Below are 19,688 nucleotides of genomic sequence, written 5' to 3'. Positions count from 1 at the left end.
TTCAATCAATTTATTCATAAAGGATTTTCTGAATTGTTGCTATTTTTAGAATATTTTTTTAAAAATCTCACATACCCCTTGGCATACCTTCAAATACCCCCAGGGGTACGCGAACCCCCATTTGAGAACCACTGAACTAGACGACCATGAATTGACTCAAGTTGAAGAATGTATCATCAATCAATCAATCAATGTTTATTTATATAGCCCCAAATCACAAATGTCTCAAAGGACTGCACAAATCATTACGACTACAACATCCTCGGAAGAACCCACAAAAGGTCAAGGAAAACTCACACCCAGTGGGCAGGGAGAATTCACATCCAGTGGGACGCCAGTGACAATGCTGACTATGAGAAACCTTGGAGAGGACCTCAGATGTGGGCAACCCCCCCCCCCCTCTAGGGGACCGAAAGCAATGGATGTCGAGCGGGTCTAACATGATACTGTGAAAGTTCAATCCATAGTGGCTCCAACACAGCCGCGAGAGTTCAGTTCAAGCGGATCCAAGACAGCAGCGAGAGTCCCGTCCACAGGAAACCATCTCAAGCGGATCAGCAGCGTAGAGATGTCCCCAACCGATACAGGCGAGCGGTCCATCCTGGGTCTCGGGTGTTACCATTTAGTGGTCAATTGTACGGAATATGTACTGAACTGTGCAATCCACTAATAAAAGTCTCAATCAATCCAATATATGCTGAGGAGAATGCAAATTTTTTTTTTTTTTTAAGACATTTTTTCTTGCGGCCCAGCCTCTTCCAGACTCTGCATCTAGTGGCCCCCAGATAAATTGAGTTTGAGACCCCTGAACTATATGATTTTCCTGAGTAGCTGGACAGGACCAAAAAAAAATAGTGTTTACAAAAAAAAAAAATGGGCGCGGTCGGAAGTTGTGACGTATTTCCGGTGGTTGTTTCCGGTATAGCCAAAAGGCTAAACGCAGAGGTGTTGCGTCAGTCGCTGGCGCTCGGAGGGAAATTAAAGTACGACAAAGTTGTTTTTGGACACGAACAAACGTCAGCGGTGAGTCCACTCTTTGTTCACGCCAGTTTGTAATGTTGTTAAGCATTTTACAGCCGACAGAAAAAAATTCTACACATTTCGGCTTTTTGTTTACGTCTTCACTTATAATAAATGTACGCTGTTTGTCCACAGGAAATGACGCTGTGATATATTTCATATTTAATTTGAAGGAATTAATTTTGATTTTCGAATTGAATTCACACCATAAAGCTCGCAAGCAACTGTCACTTTCACTACGTGTGACCTTATATAAAATAGTAAACATATCAGTAAATGCACACTTTCGCTTTCTTTTTTCTTCCTAGTTTTCATTGAGATGTGAAAGCAGACCATTTATGTTATCCGTTTAAATCCAATACATAATACAAACATATGAGTTGGGAAATTGTGTAAACGGAATTCAATGATTTGCAAATCCTTTTCAACCCATATTCAATTGAATGCACTACAAAGACAAGATATTTGATGTTCAAGCTTATAAACTTTTTTTTTCTGCAAATAATAATTAACTTAGAATTTCATGGCTGTAACACGTGCCAAAGTAGTTGGGAAAGGGCATGTTCACCACTGTGTTTACATCACCTTTTCTTTTAACAACACTCAAACGTTTGGCGGCTTAGCTCGGTTGGTAGAGTGGCCGTGTCAGCAACTTGAGGGTTGCAGGTTCGATTCCCGCTTGTGCCATCCTAGTTACTGCCGTTGTGTCCTTGGGGAAGACACTTTACCCACCTGCTCCCAGTGCCACCCACACTGGTTTAAATGTAACATAGATATTGGGTTTCACTATGTAAACCGCTTTGAGTCACTTGAGAAAAGCGCTATATAAATATAATTCACTTCACACAATTCACTAACTGAGGAAACTAATTGTTGAAGCTTTGAAAGTGGAATTCTTTACCATTCTTGCTTGATGTACAGCTTAACTTGTTCAACAGTCTCGTTGTCGTATTTTACGCTTCATAATGCGCCACACATTTTCGACGGGAGACATGTCTGGACTCGGGCCAGGAAAGTACCCGCACTCTTTTACTACGAAGCCACGCTGTTGTAACACGTGGCTTGGCATTGTTTTGCTGAAATGAGCAAGGGCGTCCATGATAACGTTGCTTGGATGACAACATATGTTGCTCCAAAACCTGCATGTACATTTCAGCATTAATGGTGCCTTCACAGATGTGTAAGTTACCCATGCCTTGGGCACTAATACACCCCCATACCATCACAGATGCTGGCTTTTGAACTTTGCGCCTATAACAATCCGGATGGTTATTTTCCTCTTTGTTCCGGAGGACACCACATCCACAGTTTCCAAATAAAATTTGAAATGTGGACTCGTCAGACCACAGAACACTTTTCCACTATGCATCAGTCCATCTTAGATGAGCTCGGGCCCAGCGAAGCCGGCGGCGTTCCTCCGTGTTGTTGATAAATGGCATTTGCTTTGCATAGTAGAGTTTTAACTTGCATTTACGGATGTAGCGACCAACTGAAGTTACTGACAGTGGTTTTCTGAAATGGTCCCGAGCCCATGTGCTGATATCCTTTACACACTGATGTCAGTTTTTGATGCAGTACCGCCTGAGGGATCAAAGGTCCGTAATATCATCGCTTACGTGCAGGGATTTCTCCAGATTCTTTGAACCTTTTGATGATTTTACCGACCGTAGCTGGTAAAATCCCAAAATTCCTAGCAATAGCTCGTTGAGAAATGTTGTTCTAAAACTGTGTTGTCTTTGTAGCATATTCAACTGAATATGGGTTGAAAATGATTTGCAAATCATTGTATTCCGTTTGTATTTACATCTAACACAATTTCCCAACTCATATGGAAACAGGGTTTGTAGTACTATTATTGATTGTTATAATAGTCTACTAACCTAAAGCCTCAGAAAGCTGATGTTGCTGTTTTGTGTTCCTCAGGTTCAACATGGCCTCCGTTCAGGTGTACTCGTCTACTACGGCGCCAAACCCAGGCTCGTCGTGTCTGCTCATCCCCTCACAACATTTGAGCACACATCGCTTCTTCCTCAAAGTCTTGGAAGTGGTGAGTGAGCGAACGCCCCGTAGACAGTACTACAGATACTACTACAGTATTTTCCGCATTATAAGGCGCACCTAAAAACCTAAAATTTTCTCAAAAGCTATAATCCGGTGCGCCTTTATATATGGACCAATATTGAGCCACAACAGGTCTCACAACTACAGTAAGCAGCCGCCGATTTCATTTTCCCCCGTAGGATTCTGGGATATATGACTGCGCCAGGCTGTGCCGTTTCATTTCCATTTGTGTGTTAAAGTAAAGACCCAAAAATGGCTCTTGTTGAGAGACGTGATTTCAGGAAAGCAGGAATTGTCACTGAACTGCTGGACAACAGCAGCGACACTGACTTTACTAACGACGTCTCGAAGTAGTGCAAAGCAATAACAATATATCAATAACTCAACGTTGTTCAAACGTTAATGTCTCAATCAATCAATCAATCAATCAATGTTTATTTATATAGCACCAAATCACAAATGTCTCAAAGGACTGCACAAACCATTACGACTACAACATCCTCGGAAGAACCCACAAAAGGGCAAGGAAAACTCACACCCAGTGGGCAGGGAGAATTCACATCCAGTGGGACGCCAGTGACAATGCTGACTATGAGAAACCTTGGAGAGGACCTCCTAGGGGACCGAAAGCAATGGATGTCGAGCGGGTCTAACATGATGCTGTGAAAGTTCAATCCATAGTGGCTCCAACACAGCCGCGAGAGTTCAGTTCAAAGCGGATCCAAGACAGCAGCGAGAGTCCCGTCCACAGCGGAGGCGAATCAGCAGCGTAGAGATGTCCCCAATCAATACAGGCGAGCGGTCCATCCTGGGTCTCACAACACAACACACAAAATAAACATGTAAAGCTCACTTTTCTAAGTTATTCCTCATCCACGAATCCCTCTAATTCTTCTTCTTCAGTGTCCGAATTAAACCTGCCACAAGAGGTCTCGCAACTAGGGTAATCAGCCGTCTACCTTTATTTTCCCTCGTAGAAGAAGAAGCGCGCGGTGCATGCTGGGATATATGACTGCGGGAGGCGTGCAGAGTTTAAACTCAAGGCGATCAGTCACACAGTAGAACATGGGAATAGAGCAGCAGCTAAATAATTTAACTGACTCGTTTAATGACGACTTCGCCCAACTGTTTGAGTCGAACTCTGCAGAAGAAGAATTAGAGGGATTCGTGGATGAGGAATAACTTAATAAAGTGAGCTTTACATGTTTATTTTGTGTGTTGTGTTGTGTTGTGTTGTGTTGTGTTGTGTGACATTATCGTTTGAGCAACGTTGAGTTATTGATATATTATTGCTTTGCACTATTTCGAGTGTTACTATATTGTGATTGATATACCGTAACAGCATCAGACTGTTTTTTAAGTGTTTATTCAATCAGGGAAAATAATAAAACAGTTGTTTATTCATTTTGGGAGTAAACGGAGTTGTCAGAACGCTGGTTTGTAATCTATTAATAAAGTTTGACTGACCTATCTGACTGTTTTGTTGACATTCCCTTTAGCGCAGCTCCATCTAAGGCAGGGGGTAGGGAACCTATGGCTCTAGAGCCAGATGTGGCTCTTTTGATGACTGCATCTGGCTCTCAGAGAAATCTTAGCTGACATTGCTTAACACGATAAGTAATTAATAATTCCACTAGTAATCACAGTGTTTAAAATAACGTTCAAATTACAAAACATTCTCACGCATTTTAATCCAACCATCCGTTTTCTATCGCACCTGTCCAAGATGTCGCATTAATGGTAAGAAGTATTATATTTATCATTGGTTAACTTTAGAATATTAATGTTGTTAAAAACAATTAGAGACTTTTTATACTCTCAAAATGTTGGTCTTAAAAATGCACGCATTTAGTTGTTTTCAGTGTTAAAAAATGTTTTATGGCTCTCACGGAAATACATTTTGAAATATTTGGCTTTCATGGCTCTCTCAGCCAAAAAGGTTCCCGACCCCTGATCTAAAGGATGCATAACGTAACCCCAGCCTCTACTGTAGCATCTATTATATGCACCTTATAATGTGGTGCGCCTTATATATGAAGAAAATATTAAAATATGCCATTCATCGAAGGTGCGCCTTATAGTGCGGAAAAATACGGTACTCGTACTAATACTACCTTCGCACGTTTCTACAAATAGCACAGTGAAACCTCGATTCACAAACTGTGTATCAAACATACGTAACAAAGGGTGAGATGAATCAACTACCTCTTTATTGCCATGCCGAAACAACAACGACAAGCTCAACTGGACAAAAGTCCCTTTGGTGTTTTCACAAACGATCAGAAATCACAAAAATACTGAACTATAACAACCATATTGCTACAATGAAAGTTGTACAGACTTAGAAGACTGGAGACAAACGTCAGTTTATAAATTACAGAACTGTTTCTTTACTCACACAATTTTCTAGAATCATTGAAAAGTTATTCAACAAAAAAATTGGACGCTTTCTCTTGCGGAGAACCCAATATAAAGCTAAGATTTCATCATCAATGGCATTACTGAAAATAACAGGAAGTTACCAATGAAATAAACGGTAAACCATGTGCAGCGGCAGTGTTCATGGATCTGACTAAAGCGTTTGGCATGATGACTCATAATATCTTCATTGATAAATTAGAATGGTGTGGCATCAGATGATGGGTCTGGGAAAGAACCTACTTAACTAACAGGAGGCCACATGTGAAGCAAGGCGAACACACGTTGACAGAGCTAAATATATATTTTGGCGTACCACATTGATTGATTGATTGATACTTTTATTAGTAGTTTGCACAGTACAGTACATATTCCGTACAATTGACCACTAAATGGTAACACACGAATAGGTTTTTCAACTTGTTTAAGTCGGGGTCCACGTTAATCAATTCATGGTACAAATATATACTATCAACATAATACAGTCATCACACAAGTTAATCATCATAGTATGTACATTGAATTATTTACATTATTTACAATCCGGGGGGTGGGTGGGGTGCTTTGGTTGATATCAGAACTTCAGTCATCAACAATTGCATCAACAGAGAAATGTGGACATTGAAACAGTGTAGGTCTTATTTAGTAGGATATGTACAGCCAGCAGAGAACATAGTGAGTTCAGATAGCATAAGAACAAGTATATACATTAGAAGTACATTTGAGTTGTTTATAATCCGGGGAGATGGGATGTGAATGGAGGAGGGTATTAGTAAAGTGTTGAAGTTGCCTGGAAGTGTTGCCTGGAGTGGGGGGTGCAGACTGAGGCCAAGGGAAAAAAAACTAATGCTATTTGGTAACAGTAGAAGAGAAAGTAAAACATAGCTATAAACAGAGTAGACATTGAAAGGGTGAAAAAAAAAAAAAAAAATTGGATGTAATGATTGATGAGGAAATTAACTGGAAATCTCATTTAAAAATATGCAAAATAAGGTGGCAAGAAATATTTCAATAATGAATAAAGCAAAATATGTTCTGGACCAAAAAAATATTCCATATTCTCTACTGCTTACTAGTGTTACCATATCTGAGTTATTGTGCAGAAATATGGGGAAATAACTACAAAAGTACACTTCATTCCCTAATTGTGTTACAAAAAAGTCAGCTAGACTAATACATATTGTTGGCTATACTGAACATTCGAACCAGTCATTTATTGAATCCAAAATATTGAAATTCAATAATTTGGTGCATTTGCAAGCAGCTAAAAGTATGTACAAAGCAAACCAAAAATGTCCAACGATTATTCTTAATAACCTTAGAGAAAAATCTAATTTCAAACATTAGTATGCAGGTACAACACTTAAAACCTTTAGCAATATCAGTATGTGGAATTACATTATAGAATGGATTAAGCAAATAAATTAAACTATTTACGAATATGAAATAGTTAGGGAGGCTACTCTGTGTTTTCAAAGTACTAAGAAGAAAAATTATGGTTAATGTATTTTAACTTGTTCATCTCATTAGAATCACAACTCTTAAATATTTATGAAGAGAACTGTTGCATTTAGAATTGTTAAACACAATTAAATTACTTGTTCGGACAGTAGTGTGTTTATATAAGTTTAAAATGGGTATGGCGTTTCTTAGAGGGGAAAGACATCATCTCTCTTGTTTTCATGGTAGCATGTGAGCTAGCGAGCTGGCGCTAGTCAGTCTGTGAATGTATCAAAATGCAGTGCTATCATTTTAATTTAAAAACGGTAATACAGACCGTCGGGAGTTTTATAGCAATTATCAACAATACCATTGATCTACTGATAATAGTACTGCTAGTACATGTGCAATGAGTAGTTACAAAACTACTACATCTTGATGAGACATGCATATATTCCGAGAAATAATACTACATTCCTACTGAAACTGCATGTATTGCTACAAAAGGTAGTACTGGTAGACCTGAATATATACCAGAAGTGCATACATTACTGTAGTATTACTGTTTGTAGTTTTATTACACGAATGAGTCACACTAAGCATTATGTAGGAATTGTGTTCCTTATCATTTGGTCATCCGTCTCCTGGAAATAAGGCAATGCTTTCAGTATAGAGTGCAATGTTATAATATTGATAATCATAATATTAATATGTACTTGTAATATATTATCAGTTATTGTCAGAGGTGGGTAGTAACGCGCTACATTTACTCCGTTACATTTACTTGAGTAACTTTTGGGATAAATTGTACTTCTACGAGTAGTTTTTTTTGCAACATACTTTTACTTTTACTTGAGTATATTTATAGAGAAGAAACGCTACTTTTACTCCGTTCCATTTATCTACATTTAGCTCGCTACTCGCTACTTTTTTTTAATCGATCTATTAATGTTTGTTTTGGTTAATGACAGAGCTTCAAAGTAGAATCTACGCATGCCTGCGTTTCACCAATCACATGCAATCACTGGTGACGTTGGACCAATCAAACAGAGCCAGGTGGTCACATGACCCGACTTAAACAAGTTAAAAAACTTATTGGGGTGTGACCATTTAGTGGTCAATTGTACGGATTATGTACTGTACTGTGCAATCCACTAATAAAAGTTTCAATCAATCATTCAAAAGTGTAAAGTAAAAAAGACACTTTTTATTTCAACCGTACTTCCCGTCAAAAGCCTAAAGACTGATCGCACAGTTCCTGTCTTCACAATAAAAGCGCCGCTCCATCGCGCCTGCGCTAACAAAATAAGAGTCTCCGAAAGCCAGCGCAAACAAGCGAGCAAGCCACGGAGTTTGCCGCCAATGTATTTCTTGTTAAGTGTATAAAAACGAATATGGAAGCTGGACAAATAAGATGCCAAAAACCCACAACTTTCATGTGGTATTAGACAGAAAAGAGGAACTTTTTTTCTCCTCCATTTGAAAACGTGAACGTCTGATTCCAATCATTGCAAGTCATCAGAATCAGGTAATACACCAACTTATATTCTTGTCTTCATGAAAGATAGGAATATATGTGTTAAACATGCATGTATATTCATTAAAACACCTTTAACATGTGAACAAAAACGGCAAAATAAATAAATATAAATTATATACTGTATATATAAATGTATGTATATATATATATATATATATATAATGATATGTCTGTGTGTATATGTATATATGAGATAGATCACCTCGACTTGGTCATTTACTAAGTAATTGATAAACGTTGAAAAACTTATTGGGGTGTTACCATTTAGTGGTCAATTGTACGGACTATGTACTGTACTGTGCAATCTACTAATACAACTTTTAATTAATCAATCAATCAATCAATCAATCAAATCAATGAATGCCTACTGAGGCTATTGTGCTGTTAAGTTATTGTGGCTCAATGTGCCATTTTTTAAATTTTATTTTAATGTACTATTATTTAATATATAATATTGTTTTAGTTGCTTAAGAGATATTCCTGAATCTGAATTTGCTCATTGCTATTTTTATGTTTTTGTGCATTATTTGTTGCCGTAATCATTAAACAAACAGGTTACTCATCAGTTACTCAGTACTTGAGTAGTTTTTTCACAACATACTTTTTACTTTTACTCAAGTAAATATTTGGGTGACTACTCCTTACTTTTACTTGAGTAATAAATCTCTAAAGTAACTGTACTCTTACTTGAGTACAATTTCTGGCTACTCTACCCACCTCTGGTTATTGTCATGTGGAAGGATTACGCGGCACCGCAAAACTTTACTTTACTGTACTATGAATAATACATAGATTATATTTGTCCTAATATTTTCTTCATTGTTCAGTGGCTCCAGGATTTCACGGGCTTTTTTTGTGATTGTTGCGGCCTAAAATGCCTAAATTAGTGGCAGATTTTTCAGAAGGTTGCACAATAAGTTATAATTATTTTTTCCATAAAATGTAATGGTGTCATTTTATGAATTTGTAATTGTTTATTTTTGTATTGCAACAAAAATCACAAACTAAAATCGTATCGATGTTTTACTTGTTTTGTACCACATACACTTAAAGGTAGACACTAGGCGGAAGTCAGAGCTCATTGTCAGTGGACTGTACTGTTTTGAATTATTCATAACTAATTGTTGTATTCTACCCTGCTGCTCACTGCTCCCCTCACCTCCCAGGGGGTGATCAAGGATGATGGGTGAAATTCAGAGAATAATTTCGCCACACCTTCTTTACTTTTTTTTTAACTTTTAACACCGAAATGTATCAATTTATTAATTTTCTTCTGTTGTATTTTTCATCCACCTCTTACTCCCCAAACTGTTTAAATGTTAGCTAAACAAATCTTCCCCAATATTACCCGTTTTACAGTAAACCATAATTTTTATGGTTTTTTGCCCTTTTTTTTCTTTCCACTATTCCTCCCACATTTTCAACTAATTTAAAGCATTCCATCATTAAAACATTTGCCTTCATTATGACAGTAAAATTGGTATTTTTTTAACCCTAAAAAATTTCCCAGTTTTTACAGTATTCATGATTTTCCAAAACATTGGACATTATTAGTACTCATTCTCACTTATGATTGCCATTTATTCCGCCTAAAAATAACCTTGACTGCAAGTACGTATTCTAAACAATCAAAACATTAACTTTTTGTAGTAAAAAAAAACATTTATTCAACCTGAAATTAACAAAACGACAATACTTTCATTGAATCGCTCTCTTTAACAGTCAGAGTTAGCTGAGAGGATAAAACACATGCCTTCTATCCCACTGATGTGGGTTCGGACCCCGGAAAATAAATATAAATAAAAACATTTAATTGTGAAGAAAAAAAAGAATGCTTTTATACACGGAATTAGTCAAAAAGCGGCAAACTGTTTGGAAAGCCTGGCTGTTTAGTACAGTGGTTAGCATGATGGATTTTCAAGCATGAGGACCTGGTTCCAATCCCCAAAAGTATTGACTGACCCAGGAAAGTTAATTTAGTGAGTTCATTCTGGGATGCATACTTCCTAGTCTCATAATTTAACTATTATAACGTACATTTTTCCTTTCTAAATTCATTGATTGATTCATACTTTAATTAGTAGATTGCACAGTTCAGTACATATTCCGTACAATTGACCACTAAATGGTAACACCCGAATAAGTTTTTCCAACTTGTTTAAGTCGGGGTCCACGTTAATCAATTCATGGTACGTTGCTGTATTTTCATATCTTCAATATTCAACTTTTTTCATCAATAACAATATTTTTACATTCAAACTATTTCCTTGTACATTCCACTCGCATTTAAACGAGCATTCTTCAGTATTTAAACCATTCCTATTGTACATTCAAACATAATACTACAATGCTCTACATTCCTTCTGCTTTTCAGTTCAGCTCCGACATTTACACACAAATTTGATTGGTGAAAATGAGGCCGATTAGCCACAATGGGTTGGGGACCAAGTTGCCAGGTTGTAGATCAGGGGTGCCCATTACGTCGATCGCGATCGACTGGTCGATCTCGGAGGGTGTGTCAGTCGATCTCAAGCCAGGCATTAAAAAATAGACATAAAAATGAGCAATCATCAATCATACCAAGACTTCACTTTCGTCAGTTGTTTGACATTCTCGGCACCCGAGGATCTTGTGAGATGACGCTGGCTGCTGCGAGCTCATATTTAAGAAAAAAATCACTAACAGGGCGGACGCAGAAAAACAAATTTTATTTCTAGAGACTCCGTACCTACTGTCAAAACTCTAAAGACCGACTGCACAGTTCCTGTCTTCACCATAAAAGACCTGTTTCATCCTGCCTGCGCTAACAAAATAAGAGTCTCAGAAAGCTAGCGTGCACAAGCTACGGAGTTTGATGCCAATGTATTTCTCCCCCGCCCTCAGCGACCGCTTTCTCACTTGCTTGCCCACCCGCACATCACTGACGTCACTCACCTGCTGCCAGACATCAAAGGGCCACACACATATGCTACTCTCATAACAAAGTGTTTAAAAACGAGTATGCAAGTTGGACAAATGAGATGCCAAATCCAACCACTTTCATGTGGTATTGGACAGAAAGGAGGACTTTTTTTTTCCTCCATTTGAAAATGCGGACGTTATCAGCACCACTGTCTAATTCCAATCAATGCAAGTCATCAGAATCAGGTAATACACCAACTTATATTCTTGTCTTCATGAAAGAAAGGAATCCATCCATCCATTTTCTATCGCTTATTCCCTTTCGGGGTCGCGGGGGGCGCTGGCGCCTATCTCAGCTACAATCGAGCGGAAGGCGGGGTACACCCTGGACAAGACGCCAGCTCATCGCAGGGCCAACACAGATAGACAGACAACATTCACACTCACATTCACACACTACTATGTGTGTTAAACATGCTTGTATTATCATTAAACACCATTAACTTGTTAACAAAAATGTCTCTTTCATAAATAAATAAATATAAATTATAAATAGGAATGAGGTAGATCTCCTCGACTTGGTCAATTGAAAAGTAGCTCGCCTGCAGAAAAAGTGTGAGCGCCCCTGTTGTGGATTATACACACAGATTGGTTGAATTTGTGTAAAATGGCGAGGATCGGCAGGGTGTTTCCTCCAATCGTTCACTGGGAAGCACGATTAGAATTCCAAGTCACATGACTGACGTTGTTACCATAGCGATCGCATCCGCCTGATTAGCAGTGCCTCGCATGTGGTCGTGATACTTTTTCGCGGCGCCGTCTTCATTCGGAACACCTGACAGAAGAGCGTGGCTTCTGCGGCTGGACTCGCACTTCCTCCCCCCCTTCCACCGCACAGGAAGTGTCCAGAGGGAAGTGAAAGTGCTGCAGGCGAAGAGCGCTGAGGTCAGCACATCTCCCGGGCGGCTGACCTCCGATGTGGCAAGATTTTGCAAAAATGCGGGAAGGCCTCCTCCGACCTTGGACTTATTGTGTTTGCCTCTTCCTTGCAAGCGGCATGCCGATGTGGCCGCCATGTTTGCAGCTGCTCTAACCTTTTTGTGTGCTCCATTAGCTGATGTCGCTGGTGGCCTTCATCCTGGAAGAGCTGGTCTACACCTGCGTCCAATGCACGCCGCTGGAGTTCTTTGAGTTTGTCACCTTCGCCGCCTTCCTCTTCACCTTGGCGCTCATCATCATCCTGTCCACCAGGCTACACACAAAGCTGATAACATCCTGGGTGCCCAAAATGGTAATTTCTGCAAAAAAAGGAACCGGGTGATACCGGCTTGCATGTAAAATCTCCGATACAAGCAGTCCTACAGCATGTTTACTTGTGCAAAGCTCGACGGCCAGTTAAAATCTGCCGTATTTTCCGGGCTATAAAGTGCCCCCACCACATTTTAGAAGAAAAAATATTTCTACTTATAACCCGCACCGGACTTTAAGTCGCATATATAAACAATGTGAACTCAGTTATTTTCCCAGAAAGATTCTGTTAATATTTATTTACATGCCATAATTGTTTTCCTGTAACACGGCAGTAAATCGGCTGATCAAACAAAACAGAAGTCATGGTCATGGACCCATTAGCTGCAGAAGCTGGCTCTCCAATCAGCTAAACCGACTCAATAACTCCCCTGTGACGTTTTGGCATACTTGCCAACCTTGAAACCTCCGAATTCGGGAGATTGGTGAGGGGGGCGGGGTTTGGTGGTAGCGGGGGGATTTATATTGTAGCGTTCCGAAAGAGTTAGTGCTGCAAGGGGTTCTGTGTATTTGTTCTGTTGTGTTACGGTGCGGATGTTCTCCCGAAATGTGTTTGTCATTCCTGTTTGGTGTGGGTTCACAGTGTGGCGCATATATGTAACAGTGTTAACGTTGTTTATACGGCCACCCTCAGTGTGACCTGTATGGCTGTTGATCAAGTATGCCTTGCATTCACTTGTGTGTATGTAATAGCCACATATATTACGGGACTGGGCCGGCACGCTATTTGTATGGCGGAAAAGCGGACGTTACGACAGGTTGTAGAGCAATGGTTCTTAACCTTGTTGGAGGTACCGAACCTCACCAGTTTTATATGCGCTTTCACCGAACCCTTCTTTAATGAAAAATAAAATGTTTTTTTCTCAATTTAATCTTAATTTATAAATATTAATCATGAAATAATGTTATTATATTAAAGAAATACTACAAAAAATATGTATTACAAATAGAAAGTTACAGGAATGTACACATGATCCCATGTTTACATCTCATTGTGCAACGTGAATGTTTTATCCATCCATCCATCCATTTTCTACCGCTTATTCCCTTTCGGGGGCGCTGGCGCCTATCTCAGCTACAGTCGGGCGGAAGGCGGGGTACACCCTGGACAAGTCGTCACCTCATCGCAGGGCCAACACAGATAGACGGACAACATTCACACTCACATTCACACACTAGTGGAAACTAAATGCGATATCTGAAAGGGGTACAAATTATTTCCAAAGCAGGAACCCCACCTCATGGAAATGACTGCTGTCATTTGATTATAATAATAAAACATTTCACTTGTTATTTAGTCAGGTTTGGGACAGGTGTGCTGCTGGTGTGGCCACAGTGCATGTGCACGTCTGACGTCGCTCACATGTGCTCCACTGAATGTTCAAGGAGTTTTTACCTTTGCTCACGCGTATGGAAAATTAGAGGGAACATTGTTTGGGGGTATCCATAATACGTCGATAGGGAGAAGTTTTTATTTACACGATGGCTGAGGCTCCGCTGAACCCCTGAGGCTGACTTACCGAACCCCTAGGGTTCGATCGAACCCAGGTTAAGAACCACTATTGTAGAGGAAGCTAAAGGCAGTGCCTTTAAGCCACGCCCCCAATACTGTTGTCCAGGTGGAACTAGGGAGAAATTCGGGAGAATGGTTGCCCCGGGAGATTTTCGTGAGAGGCATTGAAATTCGGGAGTCTCCCGGGAAAATTGGGAGGGTTGGCAAGTATGCGTTTTTGGTGAATTTACGAAACTGAAACGATACAAAAAGAATGCCATTGTAAGTTAATAATACTAACACAGACACTAGTAAACGTGTTAGCATAAAATGCTAACAACGCTAGCTCGATTACATTGCAATAGCACGTACAAATATGCATTAAAAGAAATCTACAGACATCACAAAAAGGGACTCTTAGTAAGTATGAACTGTTGTAGTTATATTGTTAAACTTGCAAACGTTGCTTGGAGCGATGAATGAAGAATCCTTTCAAGCAGAAACGCTATTGATGGTTTTACTTTTCGGTTCAAGGCATGAACCAGGAAGTACATTTTCGACCTGCAGTGAGCAAACTCGTCTAAAAGATGGCCCCGTAGCAAAGACTACTCCACGCCCATTCAGTGTAATATGAAAACTATTTGTTGAATACACAACATTATGGCCATTAGTGAAGAAAAATACATAATATAGCTGCACCGTTTTATTTACCGCAGGGTTCAAAGCAATGGAATAAAGTTGCAGTTATGTTCCAAAAATATAGTAAATGTCCTCCATGAAGCACATTATTTCTTCTATTTTAGTTCAGTTTCAGTTTATTTTCAGTCTAACAAAAACATATTCAAACATAGATCACGATTCAAAAATGAATAACATGACTGAAACAGGCAGAAGCAAAAAAGCTTATATGGCCAACATAAATTTTTTACGTTCAATTAAGTTACCTTTTCTAATAATTCTGCAACACAAAAAGAAATATAGTCATTCAGCATCCACATTCAGGCTGCCCCCCAACAAATAATACAAAAATATGTACCTACACACATACACTTTTCTGTAAATAGATAAACATACATACCTTCTAAATACAACATTTAACCAAACAAACATAAATTTCTAGTTCACATAACTTTTTAAAATACATTGTGACATGTTCTTTTTAGTCAAGTCATTAACAAAAGATAAACATGCTAGGCTACCTCGAGCTAGCAGATACACAACAGCTAAGCACACAGTAGCACACAAGCAAGCTCGACATACGTAGTGTCCTTAATTGTACAATATTGCAGTGTAAAACAGAACAATGGTCAATATAAACAAGTATCAAATTACTACAGTTGCATTACGTACACATACAAAGTCTCCAAGGCAGAAACGTTTTAGAAAGCATCCACGATGGATAGTCCACATCCAGGAACAAACGTGTCCGCATCACTCAACTTACTATGTCATGAGCTTAAAGGCCTACTGAAAGCCACTACTACCGACCACGCAGTCTGATAGTTTATATATCAATGATGAAATATTAACATTGCAACACATGCCAATACGGCCTTTTTAGTTTACTAAATTACAATTTTAAATTTCCCGCAAAGTTTCCTGTTGAAAACGTCGCGGAATGATGACTCGTACGTTTGACGTCTTGGGTTGTAGCGGAAATTTTTTTTCCAGCCCGATCCAAGCTACAAGTAGTCTGCTTTAATCGCATAATTACACAGTATTCTGGACATCTGTGTTGCTGAATCTTTTGCAATTTGTTCGATTAATAATGGAGACATCAAAGAAGAAAGATGGAGGTGGGAAGCGGTGTATTGCGGCTGCTTTTAGCAACACAGACACAGCCGGTGTTTCCTTGTTTAAAATTCTCAAAGGTGAAGCTTTACTATGGAACAGAGCGTTCAAGCGAACATGGTTCCCGACCACATGTCAACCAGCAGGTTTCGGTGAGAAAATTGTGGTAACAAGTCGGCTCTTACCGTAGTTATGAGCGGAGCTTGCGTCCTCCTGCAGCTGCTGCGGACTATTACCTCCTCCCACCGGAGACACCGGCTGTCACCACACACGTGGCCACACCCCTCCGACTTTGAGGTACCATATAATCTCACTAAAACACTAGTAACACAATAATCAGATAAGGGATTTTCCAGAAATATCCTAGTAAATGTGTCTGATAACATCTGAATCGCTCCCACTATCCTCGCCTTTTTTTTTTCTAGTCCTTCACTCTCAATATCCTCATCCACAAATCTTTCATCCTCGCTCAAATTAATGACGAAATTGTCGCTTTCTCGGCCCGAATAGCTCTAGCTGCTGGTGGCTATGATTGTAAACCAGGGGTAGGGAACCTGTGGCTCTAGAGCCAGATGTGGCTCTTTTGATGACTGCATTTGGCTCTTAGATAAATCTTAGCTGACATTGCTTAACACGATAAGTAATGAATAATTCCACTGGTAGTCACGATGTTAAAGATAACGTTCAAAATATAAAACATTCTCGCATTTTAATCCATCCATCCGTTTTCTACTGCGCCTGTTCAAGAAAAAACAATGTTATTAAAAAGAATTACAGAGTCATTATACCCTAAAAATGTTGGTCTTACTTAAAAAATGCACGCCTTTGTATTCAGTGTTAAAAAATATGGTATGGCTCTAACGAAAATACATTTTAAAATATTTGGCTTTCATGGCTCTCTCAGCCAAAAAGGTTCCCGACCCCTGTTGTAAACAATGTGAGGAACCCTCACACGCGCAAATCGTCTTCTATATCCGGTACAGGCAAGGCTTTTTTATTAGCAACCAAAAGTTGCGAACTTTATCGTCTATGTTCTCTACTAAATCCTTTCAGCAAAAATATGGCAATATCGCAAAATGATCAAGTATGACACATAAAATGGACCTGCTATCCCTGTTTAAATGAGAAAGTCTCATTTCAGTTGGCCTTTAATAAATTGTTGCCCCCCCAAAAAATTTACCCTGCCCCAAGTGGAGGAGTTCAAGTATCAAGGAGTCTTGTTCACGAGTGAGGGAAGAGTGGATCGTGAGATCGACAGGCGGATCGGTGCGGCGTCTTCAGTAATGCGAACGTTGTATCGATCCGTTGTGGGGAAGAAGGAGCTGAGCCGGAAGGCAAAGCTCTCAATTTACCGGTCGATCTACGTTCCCATCCTCACCTATGGTCATGAGCTTTGGGTCATGACCGAAAGGATAAGATCACGGGTACAAGCGGCCGAAATGAGTTTGGGTCTCTCCATTAGAGATAGGGTGAGAAGCTCTGCCATCCGGCAGGAACTCAAAGTAAAGCCGCTGCTCCTTCACATCGAGAGAAGCCAGATGAGGTGGCTCGGGTATCTGGTCAGGATGCCACCCGAACGCCTCCCTAGGGAGGTGTTTAGGGCACGTCCAGTCGGCAGGAGGCCACGGGGAAGACCCAGGACACGTTGGGAAGACTATGTCTCCCGGCTGGCCTGGGAACGCCTCGGGATCCCCCGGGAAGAGCTAGACGACGTGGCTGGTGAGAGGGAAGTCTGGGCTTCCCTGCTTAGGCTGCTGCCCCCGCGACCCGACCTCGGATAAGCGGAAGATGATGGATGGATGGATGGAAAACTATGATTTGTGCTGAGAATTGTATTGGATTAAGATCTTTTTTGGGGTGTACTCAAACTTCCAATAGTGGTTTCGTATCGGAAGTGATCATTTGGTATCGGGACACTATTATTAAAAGCAACAAAGTTGCACTGCGATGATGTTTTTCTGCTTTTGTGTCAAGGACTTTGTGTACACGAGCGTCATGACCCTCCTCTTCCTCCTGGCCTCCATCGTGTTTGCAGCCCTGAACGGCGGCACAGCTTTGGAGAAGAGCGCTGCGGTAAGACCACGCCACCGAGCTTATTCCCTCCAGACACACCTCTGTGCTCGCCGCTCCGCCGTTTTCATGCCCAGGGTTCGGACCTTTGACGACAACTTCTCGTTCTCCCGTCCAGGTGTTCGGCTTCATCGCAACGGCAGTGTTCCTGTTCGACGTGGTGATATTCTGGAGAACCTGTGGGATCCCCTTCAACAAAGGCGAGAAGGCGGCGCAGAGCGACGGCAACCTGTCGGCGGCGGCGGCTCCCACAGAGACGGAGAAGCTGAACACGGACACCAAAGCAATGCCATAACTGTTAACTTTCCTTGCGTGTGCGTCTGAAGGACAGGCATGTTGCACGATAGTCCACTAGACGGCGCTCTCGCACCCTTTTTCCGAATCTTTGTACTACTGAGGCCTTGTGGCCTGCTGAGTGCGCCACTCAGGAATCAATCAGACAGTAAGGATGTTCTGGTAGACCAGCACTTGCAGTAAATATTCAGCTTTCAGGGTTATCGTTGGAAAAGTTTAGACGGTACGAGTTTTGTCTTTTCATGCTTTTTTGTCAGCTTTCTCTCACACACACGACGTCTTCGCCAACTACACTTGAAGACAAAATGTGGTAAAGAAATGCACAATATCAATAAAGATTGTTGATGAAATCCAAAAAATGGATGTTTTCCATTGTCAATAATATGTTTCTTGTCACAAAAAGACTAGGAATATTATGTGGAAATAGTGTCAAAGCGCTTTGAGTTCCTTAAAAAGGTAGAAAAGCGCTATACAAGTACAAACCTATTTACCATAAGTCACAGTTTGTGTCAAACTGCTCTGACTTGTTTGTTTTCTTCAATATATTGTATTCATTTTAAAGAATATTTTGTCCCTTAGTGCAGGGTTTTTCAGCCACTGTGCTGCGTCACACCAGGGTACCGTGTGATATTGACTGTTGTGCCGTGGTAAAATATGTATGTGACCGACTTTCCCTGTCGCCGCTCGGGTTCAATGGACCACCAAGGAAGGACATGGCTTTTGAGCAGGTTTGACTTCTTTATTTTGCAATAAAGCTTTGTCTCAAGACGGATCGCTTTTCTGCTGCTCCTTTCCACTGCTCGCTCACGGTCCGCTCTTTCAGCCACCGTCGTCCTCGTCTATGGCTCGCTCTCTGTTGTTCTTCGATCACTGCCATGGACTCTCCTCCTTCTGCCTCGATCTCTCCTCCTTCTCCCTTTTTTTACAGTGTGAGGAGATAAGTCACGCACCTGATCTCGCTCGTAGCGTCGCTCCCTCTCCGCTCGGTCATCGTCTCCGCCTCCTTTCCGTCGGCTCGCTTCTCCACAATGTAATTTCACCTATTTAGGTTAATATTTTTTGCAAACCAGTAATAATAATCTGCAAAAGTGCCATTGTTGAGTGTTGGTGCAGTGTGAAACTCTGCAGAGTAACTTTGTTTTACTCTTCAATATCAGTAGGTGGCAGCAGATGTCGGGAACATGGTTTGACGTGATCACAGTAGGCAGACGACATTGTGCAGGTAAAAAGTATCTATTGCTTAAACCAAAAATAAACAAAAGGCGAGTGCCGCTAAGAAAAGGCATTGAAGCTTAGGGAAGGCTATGCAAAACGAAACTAAAACTGAACAGGCTACGAAGTAAACAAAAACAG

At 40.5% G+C, this 19,688-nt stretch overlaps 1 protein-coding gene across 1 annotated transcript; it reads left to right on the top strand.

Moving 5' to 3' along the window:
• The first annotated feature begins 889 nt into the window (after positions 1 to 889).
• On the top strand, positions 890 to 18,694 carry cmtm6 (CKLF-like MARVEL transmembrane domain containing 6). The gene is made up of 5 exons (XM_061881752.1): positions 890 to 1,023; positions 2,944 to 3,067; positions 12,495 to 12,671; positions 17,946 to 18,044; positions 18,160 to 18,694. The coding sequence occupies exons 2-5, from the start codon at positions 2,951 to 2,953 to the stop codon at positions 18,334 to 18,336; spliced, it is 570 nt and encodes a 189-aa protein (XP_061737736.1). The 5' UTR covers positions 890 to 1,023; positions 2,944 to 2,950; the 3' UTR covers positions 18,337 to 18,694.
• The last annotated feature ends 994 nt before the right edge of the window (positions 18,695 to 19,688 follow it).

Source organism: Nerophis ophidion, linkage group LG21 (genome assembly GCF_033978795.1).
Source record: "Nerophis ophidion isolate RoL-2023_Sa linkage group LG21, RoL_Noph_v1.0, whole genome shotgun sequence".
NCBI classification, from domain to species: Eukaryota; Metazoa; Chordata; class Actinopteri; order Syngnathiformes; family Syngnathidae; genus Nerophis; species Nerophis ophidion.
Note: the sequence above shows the minus strand (reverse complement) of the source record. Positions and strands in the feature narration are given on the sequence as shown.